We start from the raw sequence: 11,264 nt of genomic DNA, 5'->3' as shown, positions 1-11,264 counted from the left end.
TAAATCAGATTTAAGTCACTTTCATATGTGACACAAGTGTGAACACAGATCAGATGTCGCCTCTACTTTAGTGCTGTCCCAAAATGGATCTATGCTTTCTACACAGTGCACTGCGCGGGCGATAAATTTATGGCTTCTGCACAAAAATAAGGCACTGAATGTAGTAGAATGGAGTTGTGCAGGTGATAGCTGGAGATGAATGGATTTCTGACATATTGCACAGTACTTAGGTGTGGAAGCCTTTATTTAAGAGCCAACGTTGCGCACTACACTGGGCTTAGGGAGCCATTTTGGTACAAAGCCCATGAAAAACATGGGCACACGTGATGTGAAAATCACGGGTCATTTACATTCATGGATGTGAACGGTCAAAACCCACATAAGTTAAAATGATTTTATAAAAACTGAATTAATGAGGTGTGATGTGAACGCAGCCATTCAAGTGTCATTGATGCCAAGCAAAACAGCACCCCCTTGTGGAGCAGTCCCTAAATATGAGACAAGGAGACAATTCCATGAGGTGCTTCACATCTAAAGCATGTAGTGGATGGATTTAAAAAACAAGTATTCACTACAAGCAAGAGCCAAATTCACTTTGTTTAGTTTTGTAGTTAAGATTGGCACCAGTCTTATTTATACCCTGAACAAGTGCCAAATTATGTAACATTTTCCCAAGGAATGTACACATTCAGCAACTCCAGTAGTGAACCAGAGCTCCCAAAATATAATCCTCAATTTATTTAGTGGATTCAGACTGCCCTCAGTAATCTAGCTGTGGTTACACACGAGCTGTAGCGCTACAGGCAGAGGCTGTATATTAGGCTCTATCATGGGGAATATGGATACATGTTTTATGCTTCTGAATCAATCTAGTGAACGTAAAGGGAGAGGTAATAAACTGTGCTGCTGGAGAGTTAGGTTCTACACATAACCTCCTGGGCCAGGTTTTACAGCTGTAGGAGGAGGAAAAAACACGACTTATGCTCTGTCTACTGTACTGAAAAATGCTTTCTACTCTATAGGGGCACTGTTAGTTTATATTTATCTGTATAATCTGTATTTAATATGCCCAAGGATCATAAAATAAACAGCAAGAGAATATACTATGTGCAATATATTATGTGCAAATGAGTTATGTGAATAAATTAAGAACGAAAAAGTAACAGCACTGTTTAAGAAAAAACTTGTTCCTCAGAATGTATTTGGTATGTCGTTTTAAACAAAAAAGCTCTTGTACAAACCTTCATCCCTTTTCATACAAGATTTTTATTAGAAAATGAGATGCAACAGAGAAATGACCTGAACACAGCACAATTTCAGTAGGTCCACGCTGCTGCTGTTCCACCAGCTTCACTTTGTGTGTGTCCTTTGTACAATTTAAAACATTCTCCTGCACTCTATGTACAAAACAGTTTTGGGAGTATTTCTTGGAAATGAAACAAAAACAAAACAAAATGGTCAAACATTTAAAAAGTATTTTTAAATTTCTCATCGTGTCTGTGACACGGAGGAAAAAGAAAAAAAAAAGGTCGGGGATTATTCTTCTGCAGAAGAAGTTTGTGTAATATCTACAAGAAGTGACTTTAACACACAGAATATTAGGGAAAAGAATATTCCAGGGTGCTATTTTACATTCCTGTTTGGCGAGGTCCTAGAGGACAGATACAGAACCAGGTTGGAGGAGGGAGTAGTGGGTGTGTGAAGCTCAGGGAGATTCGGCCCGGCTGCCGTGCGTTCCGTCTCTCGTGTCTGGGCTGACGCTCCGAGGCCGAGGGTCTTTGCCGTTGCTGGACTCTCGCCGGTGAGCCCGCTCTTTGCTGCGACTGCGCTTGTGCGACCGCTCTTTGCTGTGGCTAGCTTCGCTCTTCCTGCCCTTCTCCTCTCCCGCATCCTGCCGGCTCTTGGAACGGGAGCGCTTTCTGCTGGTGCGCTCTGCTTTGTGCCGCTTCTCCCTGCTGCGGCTCCGGCTGGAGCGTTTGTTCTTCCTCTCCTCTCTGTGTCTCCTCTCTTCTCTCTCCTCTTTGTGCCGCCGCTCCTCTGCCTCCCCTTTGCTCCTCTTGTCTTTTGAGCGCTCCCTCTCTTTCTCTACTCCGCCGCCCCGATCTTTGTGGTCACGCTCCTTCCGACGAGTACGCTCTCTCTCGCTTTCACCCTCCCTCTCCTTCTCCTTCCTCTCGTTCTTCCTCTCGCGGGTGGAGCTGTGGCTCCTACGTCGTTCCTTGCTGCGGCTTCTGCGGCGCTCTGTAACTCGGTCTGGAGTTCTGGAACGCCGGCGTTCCCTTTCCCTGTCCCTCTCCCGCTCTCCTCTGTCTCTTTCCCTGTCTTTGTCTCTGCCTTCTTTTTCTTTGCGTTGGCGGTCTTTCTCTCTCTCCAGCTCACGTTCAAAGCTGGCTCCACGTCTCTCTCGCTGATGGCTGCGACTGCGCGACCGTTCAGGTGATCTCCGGGGGCTTGGGGTTCTCCGTGGTGTCCTGGCAATACAAACACACATGGAAACATAAATAAAGAATCACTAGATTTAGTCTTGATCATTTTCTCTAATGCTTTTGGATAGAGGTCAAAATAAAAACCTATTTATAAAAGACACAAAAAACTACTCCAGGGTCCTGCCCCCCCTTCATTTTTTCATATGAACCCTTTGGACATGCTCCCAATAAAGATGTTTTCACATTTCTGAGCTGTGCTGGGTATAAAAGGCGTTATCTGTGGTTTATTTTACCGTGAACCTCAGAGAAATAGTCTTTTCCTGCTCCTGAAAAAGTAGCTCAGTAAACAGTAACACTGTCCCCAATGGGGAAGAAGAAAAAAAACCTCCAAACCCTGCTGTGTACCTGGAGCGGTGCCGCTCTCCATCCTCCTCTTCTTCCTTTCCGTCCTTCTGCGGGAGTTTGCGTGGGCGGTTCTTCATCTGCTGATCAATCATCTTCTGCACAGGCACGGGTATCCGTGGGAACAGTGTGGAGAACCACTCGAGCTTCGTGAGGAAAGAACGCAGCATTTCTCCGACTGTCATCACACATCCGCCGCCTGCTTTCACGTCCAGCTCCTGATCACACAAACACAGGCAGGGGAATTAATGACACGCACGGACTCAGGCCTTCATCAACGTCCACTAATGTTCTAGAGTTCAGTATTGAAGCAGCATTAGAGATTTCCCTGCTTCAGCACAGATTATTTAACTCCTCGGTCATTTTAAACAGTGAAGGCACTTTAGTCCAATTTTGTTCACGGTTTTAGTGAGAAACATCATCCGCACCAGGGCTACTGCACTGCACTGAGTGTGGTAACTTAGTATCACGCTGAATAAGATGTGCAAAAAGAAAGTGCCGTACAGGAGGATTCCAAATCCTGAACTAGGGAATTCTCTGATTTCAGAGTAAAATCCTGTTGGTGATAAACACTGAAACTTCACCTCTGTTTTCATCAAACTCAATATCCACACATTCAGTTCAGAGAATGAGAAACTGCCTGAAGGATAGTTACCGTTGTATTAAGAGAATCTGAGTCTTAACTAATCTCTCAGTCCCAGTACTGTAGATCCTCATGTATTTCCTAAGGACAGTAGATGACTGGCAAAAAGATCAATGCAATCTATGCCTTGTAATTATCTTGTGTATTATAACAATATCCTCCCAGTATTTATTGATAACGATATAAAGTCATGGGCTACTGTGAAAAATAGCTGTCAGTACGACAATCATTATGAATTACGTCACATTATTAGATCTTTCCAGTTCCTTCTTAAAATGATCCTACCCCAATAACTACTGTATCTTCTGTTCAACCCATGTCCATTCTTCCATTTCGGAAACAAGAATCAGGAGGAAGCTTTATTTCTTTGTCCATTTTAGGGGTAGGATTTTAGCCAATGACTGAACTGTCTGTAGTTTAGATTTAAACATACATTTGTGTTTCTATTTTACTGCTAAGAATAGAGAAGGACCCCAAAACATACCAAATTCTTGAGTCATAAAGCATTACATTTCTGGCATTACATTTTTGTGAGAAAAGTTCTTCTGGTTGCTACTCGTCAGGCACCAAAACAGATTTATGAAAACTGAAAATATAGAAATGGCCTGAACTGAAATAACAGGTCTGTCCCAAAACCTAGTGAGCTGTCTACATCGAGAGCATTGTGTCATAATGTGTGTGTGTGCTCCAACAATCCCAATTTTTAGACACCTCCTTAGGCGACCTACTGAGATATCTTTATCTGGCATACTTTAGGCGACACTGAATTATTACTCAGTCACAAAGGCAATCCCATGATGCAACATAAGCACAACTCCCGTCTATTTCACTCTTCTCCCAGAGGAAAAAATAAAATAGTGGTAAAAAAAAGGGAATAGCATCCACAACTCTGAGGCGACGCTAGCCACTGAGGGAAGTAAACACCAGCTGTGTGCTGTGGGCGGGAACAAGCCGTGACATAATCACTCTCTCACTAGTGTCACAATAATCTGCCTCGTGAGGACAGATGTCAGAACTGTCACGAAGTCACTGCCTACTTAGGGAGCTCACTGGGATTTGGGACAGACCTAACATCTGATCTTTGTACGTTTGGATGTGTTCAGTTATTCTTTGAGATTACCCTAAATACTATTAATATTTTGATTGGTCAAACATCTACTGTTAACGTTCCTGCGCTTGGTGGGGAGCTACAGCACAGGTGCAGTATACAGCAGGCAGACTTTAGAGGAAACAGGTAGAGCACTCTGCACTCTTACACGCAAACCTGCAGCGCTGAGATACATTACTGTCATTCACCTGCTGCATAAGGCCATCTGAGAAAGAAAACAGTGCAGTTAGCCGTAACCGTGGCTCTCGCGCGCACACTCCCAAACACACCTCCCCATTCATACAGAACCAGGGCTTCACACACGGAGCGAAGCGGACAGGTGGAGGAAATGTGTTTTTTTTGTAACATTAAGGTGCAGAAGGTGCAAGCGAAAGACATTTACTTATGCACCACCTCCTCTCCCTGCTGTTTTTATCAGGGCTCCAGACAAGCTTTTTCAGAACTGTTCAGGAACACTGTCAGCAATCTCAGAAGTCTAAAGGAACATTCCCTATTACTTCATTTCTTATGATTATTTTTTTAGTTACAATTCTCTTATTACAATCTTATAACGCCTTCAGGTTCTTCTGTTAATTTTATGCCTTAAATATTAAAATTTCCTCCTGCAGAAGTTCCAAGTCTAATTCAGTTTAATACCAAACCAAAAAGGCACAGACTGCTCCCCGTATTTAGAAAAAAAAAAAACTACTTTAGTGTCCCTTCCATTTAAAACTGTAACAGACTACAATAAAAATGTGGATATATTTTTAAACATTTAAAGCCTCCGAGATACGATTACTGCACTGATTAGTTCTGGTGTTTTAGATTCCTAGGACATTTGCAGGGAATCTTTGATTTATTAAGAAAAAAACTATTAAAACCCAAAAATAAACAGTCAAACATCACATTTTCAAAACGTACATTTGACTAGAGAAGTCTATTTCTAATTTCTGAACTGAGAGCCACAGCTCATTTAGAGCTGCCTGTAGATTTTAAAATGCTCTGCTCCTTTAAAGAAAACGTCCAATCCTGGTCCTGGAGATCTACCACACTGCACAGTTTAACTCCAGCTGTAATCAAACACACCTGATCCAGGTAATGAAGGCCTTCAGAAGAATATTAGAACATTAGAGCTGTGTGTGTTGGATCTGAGATCTCCAGGACCAGGACTGAGCCGCACTGTACTACAGCACTTGGTATTCCCAGGTGGTCTTCCATTCACGTATTAAACAGACCCGGCACTGCTTAGCTTCCTACATAAGAGATGAGGTATTCTCACAGCGGTACGGCCGTAAGTGAAAATGACTGGCTGGAGAAGTCTATAACCAGTTTCTGAACTAAGAGCCTGTTGTAAACTATATATTACTCTGCTCATCAAAATAAAACACTTGTGGCAATACGTACAACTTATAACAGGTCTAGTAATTACTGGGAGATAACTGTTGTTCAGGGAACATGTTCGTTTTCGCAGTGTCTACAGAACCAGAGTCAACCCCGAACCTTTAATAAACACCCAAGTAGGTACTTGGGCACTCAACATAAAAAAAAAGGACACACAAGCAAACGAACATTAAGCCAAATGAAGGCAAAGGTGAAACATCCGTAATGTTTATCACATCATCACATGCTTGTTTTATTTCCTCAGAACACATTAAAAGGTCATTCCATATAGAAGCATCTAAAAGAAGTGTGGTTTCAGGATCACCCGTCACAAATCTAGAGCCAGACACTACATTAAGAATAGAAACACAGATTGTTTTAAAAAAACAAAACAAAAAGGAAACCTATTAGCCTCATGCCGTCACCTGTTTCTGCTCAAACAATGTATTCACAACATTAGAGAAGGGAAAACAATCAACGAGTAGCCATTTTTATTTTTTTAGGTTGCTTTAAACACTTCCTATTATGATAAATGTATAGGTCAGCCCTGTGAAATGGTGTTTCTGTTAATTAGATATTTATATGAGGCCTAATGCAGACTCCTGATACATCTGCTCTGTCCTCTTTGCTGCTGTAAAACTGCAAATGCCACTGCTTTGGAATTAATAGAGGATTATCTTCTATCATCAGCGGCTCTGAGCTCAGTGACAGGTGGTACTGAACCCCAGTGATTTTACATGGAAAGAAATCTGTATTCCTGAATTAAATGTAAAAGAAAAATGAAAGCATTACCCGTGGCGACATACCTCCTCATCATCTAGGAAGGGCTCATACCATTCAATCAGGTCTGCAGGTGGCTGTGTGTATCTGGAAATCAAAAATAAAACGGGTGTATATTAGTAGCTATAGCATCTGCACAAACAAAACAAGAAACCCAAGACCTCAAACAAATCGCTACATATAAATTAATGATCATGTATGAGTGACTGATATCTGATAACACATCAGATTAATACATCTGCTTAAAAACAGTCAACAGGACCTTCCAGGTATTTTATAATACTCTGAAGAATTCAACGCCAAAGTAATAATATATTCAGTCAAAATTAGAGTTCCCAGGACTATATTTCAGGAAAACTGTTCTAGAGCATTCTACACTTTGACCCATTTATGGATGCGGAATGTGTGCGTGTGTATATATGTATTTAATTCCAAATATTTTCTTTACTACTTTTAGAGTAAATAGAAATCTTTTTAAGTTTGTTGGCTAGAGGTTGAGCAGAGAGCTGAGGGCTGAAAGGTTGTTGGTTTGATTCCCAAGAGCAGCAGGAAAACTGGGGGCAGTGGGAGTGAAGGAACAGCACTGTCCTCCTCCTCAATCCACAGCTGAGGGGCCCTTGAGCAAGGCATCGAACCCACAACTGCTCCCTGGTGCCGGGGATGACTGCCCCCTGCTCTGGGTGTGCGTTCACAGCCCCTAGTGCACTAGCGTGTGTGCGTTCACAGCCACAGACGGGTACAATACGAACGACACATTTCATTGTACATTGACTAATAATTGCACATGACATGTAGTTGAGAAGTTCAGTGCAGCCCTAGTTCTTATTACAATTGACAATATATTTCTATACAAAGTAGCATTGTTTTTCTGAATCTAAAAATTTTCAATTTGTTGCATTCATCAAGTAAATTGTTCCAGCCCTGAGCTGCTTCTTACCGTATGTACATGAAGCCGAGTGCTCTGATGTAAGGGGAGTCTGTGTGCGTGATGAGACCCATCACCTGCTTGCGGGTCAGTTTAAGTGTGAAAAGTTTATACAGTAGACAGAACGCCGTGGACACGATACCTCCTGTGCCTACACCACGCACCTGCAACACAAACAAACCGAGTCAGATCATATGCAATGTGAACATTACCCAGTGCCTTATGCTGAAGCTACTTTAAAGGGTCTACAACAGTCTACAACACCCACGGTCCAAATTTACTTCTTAATTCACTTCAATTCACAGGTGGCAAAGTTAATTAAGTGTCAAAGAATGCTATGAACCTGGCACAGATATGAATATCAATGTTTATATGTACGAGGTTCAATATTAGTGATGTATTTTCATAAAACGTCAAAGAGATGGACTGCAAAGAATGGAAATGCTCCAAAAATACTCTGAATAAAGTCTCTTTACACTGAAAAGTAACATTGATTTGCTTTCTCTTGTAAAGTTGCCACATTGGAGATGCGTGTTTTTTTTGGACAGGGACAATGTGATCAAATAAACAGCGTCGACTGACTGTCAGAATCTGACTAAGATCGTACTTACAATGGCTTTCAGCCACAAGAGCACGAGCGTGGGCAGTTCCTGGTGTTAGATCTTTAGTTTTAGATAATAACACGTCCACTGGCTCCAATCCATCTCTTCACCACATCTACGCTTGCCACGAAGCACTTCATTACACTGCACACTTTATGGACACGAGGCTTGTGTTACGTCTAAATCTAAAAGTCTTACTTTGGTCCCGATTCTTAAGAACTGAAAGGAACTCAGTTTATTGTTTGCGCGTAAATATAGAGGCTTTAATGTATCACTTTTGAACTATAGCATAGTACAATGTTCTCTCAGTCAGGGGCCTCTGATGTTTCTCTTTAGAAGAGAGAAAAAAGAGGTGGAAAGGCACGTACATCTACTTACCCCTCCGCACATTCCAGTCTGTCCTGCAGTCTTTCGGCTGCCTTTCTCCCATGGCTCTGCATGAGTTACCTGAGGAGAAAGACCATAGCTCACTCTCAAACACACCTTAAAGAAACAATATAGAGTACAGCCACTTTGTTTATCAGCATTCCTTTCTCTCATCAGTGGGAAACCTACAGTACATAATGGGAACAAGTTATTTTACAAATGTATTAGTAGTAGCCCATTGTTCCTTAGACAAACTGACAATATTTTTTTAAATGAATAAATAATTTTGCAGCATTATATTTTTCTTTTCTTGATTTATTATAATAAGGTTTATTATTATTAGGCTACAACAATATGACAAACAAGTCGCTGTTTGTATTTTAAGTAAACACTTAGGGGCCTGTGAATGGATAATTACTGCAGCAACTAATTTATATGGCAACTCATTCCTTAAAGAAGTGTAGTGCCAGTATGAGCATTTCCACACAACGCTGTGCAGATGAACCCAGATTTACTGCACTCCACAGCAATGGAAGCATCACGAAACGAAGGAAAAGAGCAAGACGACAATACATCCATCACACACAGTGCCCACTGGGGGTGTCTCAGTTTGTCACGTCTAGGCACAGCAACTTTAAGTGGCAAACTGAAGTCTGCAGAGTACCTCAATGAAATGAATGACCAGATCAACACCTTCCATTATTATTTTCCTTCACCGATGACAAAGGCATAATCCCCGAGGGCACGACCATAACCCCAACCACAAGGCTCTGAGATGTGCTAGAGGAGGCTCGACGGCCCCGAACTGAATACAATCTGGGTGTATTTTAATGTTATAAGATTACATTAATATTTCAAAACAATGCCACTGAGGAAACCACTTAATTAAAGCGTAATGTGCCCATTTATAATATTCATGTACAGCTTGTTTTTGTCCAGTTTTTAAAATCAAAATAACACTGGCTATTTATTATAAAGACAGGCAATATATATTTATTATTATTATTATTAATAACTCAACGTTTTACTTCAAGCTTTGCTTTATAATTCCCTCAGCTGTGTTGTCTTGTTCATGCTCATCTGTATTTACAGCACCTTGGTCAAAGAGTGTTTTATAACTAAAATGTACTTCAATTGTTCGCTTCTATTAATAAAGAGGGGCATAAACATTTAGTGTGGTGTAAAGTATCGCCATCGGGGACAAGGGAGCTAACATTTTCTTCTGATTTACTGAACCCTTCGGTGATATCAGTTACTTGTGACCACCTGCTGGTGCGTGTCGTTTTAGCAGAAAACAAGTTATATATCGTGGTATATTTTTACTAAACCGCCCAGTCCTATTTAACAGAGCCTAGAATGTTTTTACAACCCCTAACGAGACTTCAAAACGTTTGTTTTACAACCAAAGAACAAAAATAAAATTCATTTTACAAAACAGAAATCTGTCTCCATTTTGTAAAATATAAGTCCTTTGTTTGTCAACCAAACGGCTTCAGGTCTCCTTTAGAATTAGTAAAAATATTCTAGGCTGTGAAACAGGACTAAACTAAGATTAGCAGGCTAGCTAACGTTAGCAGCTCGGTACCGTCGCCGAGACCTGATATTTCCGATTAAATCATTTCAGCTCCTGCGTCTTCAATACGGAAAACTTGGTGTGTCGATAACTGGATGTATTTTGGTAAAGAAACATCTTTAATTGTGGGTTTATACTTATTTTAATTCTGCAGGATACTGGCCTCGTTTCATTTTAAACGTTCATATTACGTTGAGTCCGACTAGCTTTGCCACAGGAAGCTAATGCTAGCGATAAGCTAAAATAACAATGATAAAATAAAACATTCAATCCAACATCTCCATCAAATCACTTAAAAAGCTATTTGTTTCTGAACAACACTCGGTTTCACTGAAAACCGTTAGCCGCGTTAACGTCATCCCCTTAGTGTTTTTTTTTTTTTACCTTGAAATAGATTTCGTCCACGACCTCGTGGTAAGTCTTGAGCTCGTACAGCTGAACCTTGAAGTACGGAGACGACAGCACGTTTGTGAGGATCATTGGGTTTAAGTTCATTGTTTTCTCGTTGCCCCACAGCGGCAGGACGTTGCCGTGTTTGCCGCTGGAAGGTTTACTCACGGCCTGCTGCTGTAGCTGAGTCCCCGCCATGTCGCTCCCGCAGAAAGAGAGAGACACTGCAAAAAAGGAGGGAGAGAGAGAGAGAGCGGGAGACTAGCCGCCTCTAGACTAACTATTCAATGCTGAGGACTACAGCCCCATCAAAGACGCGCTCTCGTCCGAATTAAACCCAGATTGTATCCACACTGTTGTGAGATTTAAAAGAACGCGAGTTCAGTTCATTTAGGCGGTAAAAGTGCGTTTCTCTCGTTAAAACTAAGCTCCTCTCTCCGCCGCAGAACAAGATGGCCCGGAGGAACCGGAAATTACGTATCCCTTGATTTAAAATCAGTTTGTTTTGGTGCAATGCAGCTATTTACATTCCTCCTTTAGTACACTTCACTAGCCCAAACATCAAACGTTTATCTCATTTAATTAAAATCGAGTAACACAACGTGGACATAATACCGTTTTTTTGTGAAGAGTCTCAATAAAGCAGGTTGATATAACGTCTCAACTTAAAAATCGCAGGGCCGATCCAAA

General features: G+C 41.4%; 1 protein-coding gene across 1 annotated transcript; it reads right to left on the bottom strand.

The window, feature by feature from the left end:
- Window positions 1-1,252: 1,252 nt before the first annotated feature.
- LOC136677652 (pre-mRNA-splicing factor 38B-like) lies at window positions 1,253-11,051 on the bottom strand. Its single transcript, XM_066655241.1, has 6 exons — window positions 10,569-11,051; window positions 8,624-8,692; window positions 7,656-7,807; window positions 6,745-6,805; window positions 2,832-3,046; window positions 1,253-2,471 (listed from the first exon to the last, which is right to left on the bottom strand). The coding sequence occupies exons 1-6, from the start codon at window positions 10,770-10,772 to the stop codon at window positions 1,706-1,708; spliced, it is 1,467 nt and encodes a 488-aa protein (XP_066511338.1). The 5' UTR covers window positions 10,773-11,051; the 3' UTR covers window positions 1,253-1,705.
- Between the last annotated feature and the right edge of the window lie 213 nt (window positions 11,052-11,264).

The sequence above is a fragment of the Hoplias malabaricus genome, chromosome Y, assembly GCF_029633855.1.
Source record: "Hoplias malabaricus isolate fHopMal1 chromosome Y, fHopMal1.hap1, whole genome shotgun sequence".
Lineage (NCBI taxonomy): Eukaryota > Metazoa > Chordata > Actinopteri > Characiformes > Erythrinidae > Hoplias > Hoplias malabaricus.
The sequence above is the reverse complement of the archived record's forward strand: the minus strand, read 5'-3'. Positions and strand labels throughout refer to the sequence as shown.

Coding starts and splice junctions, on each gene's coding strand:
- LOC136677652 (XM_066655241.1), bottom strand. CDS start 10,772: ATGGCGGGGACTCAGCTACAGCAGCAGGCCGTGAGTAAACCTTCCAGC. Junction 6,806..7,655: donor CTCGGCTTCATGTACATACG/GTAAGAAGCAGC, acceptor TTTGATTTCCAG/ATACACACAGCCACCTGCAG. Junction 3,047..6,744: donor CCTTCCTAGATGATGAGGAG/GTATGTCGCCAC, acceptor TTGTGTGATCAG/GAGCTGGACGTGAAAGCAGG.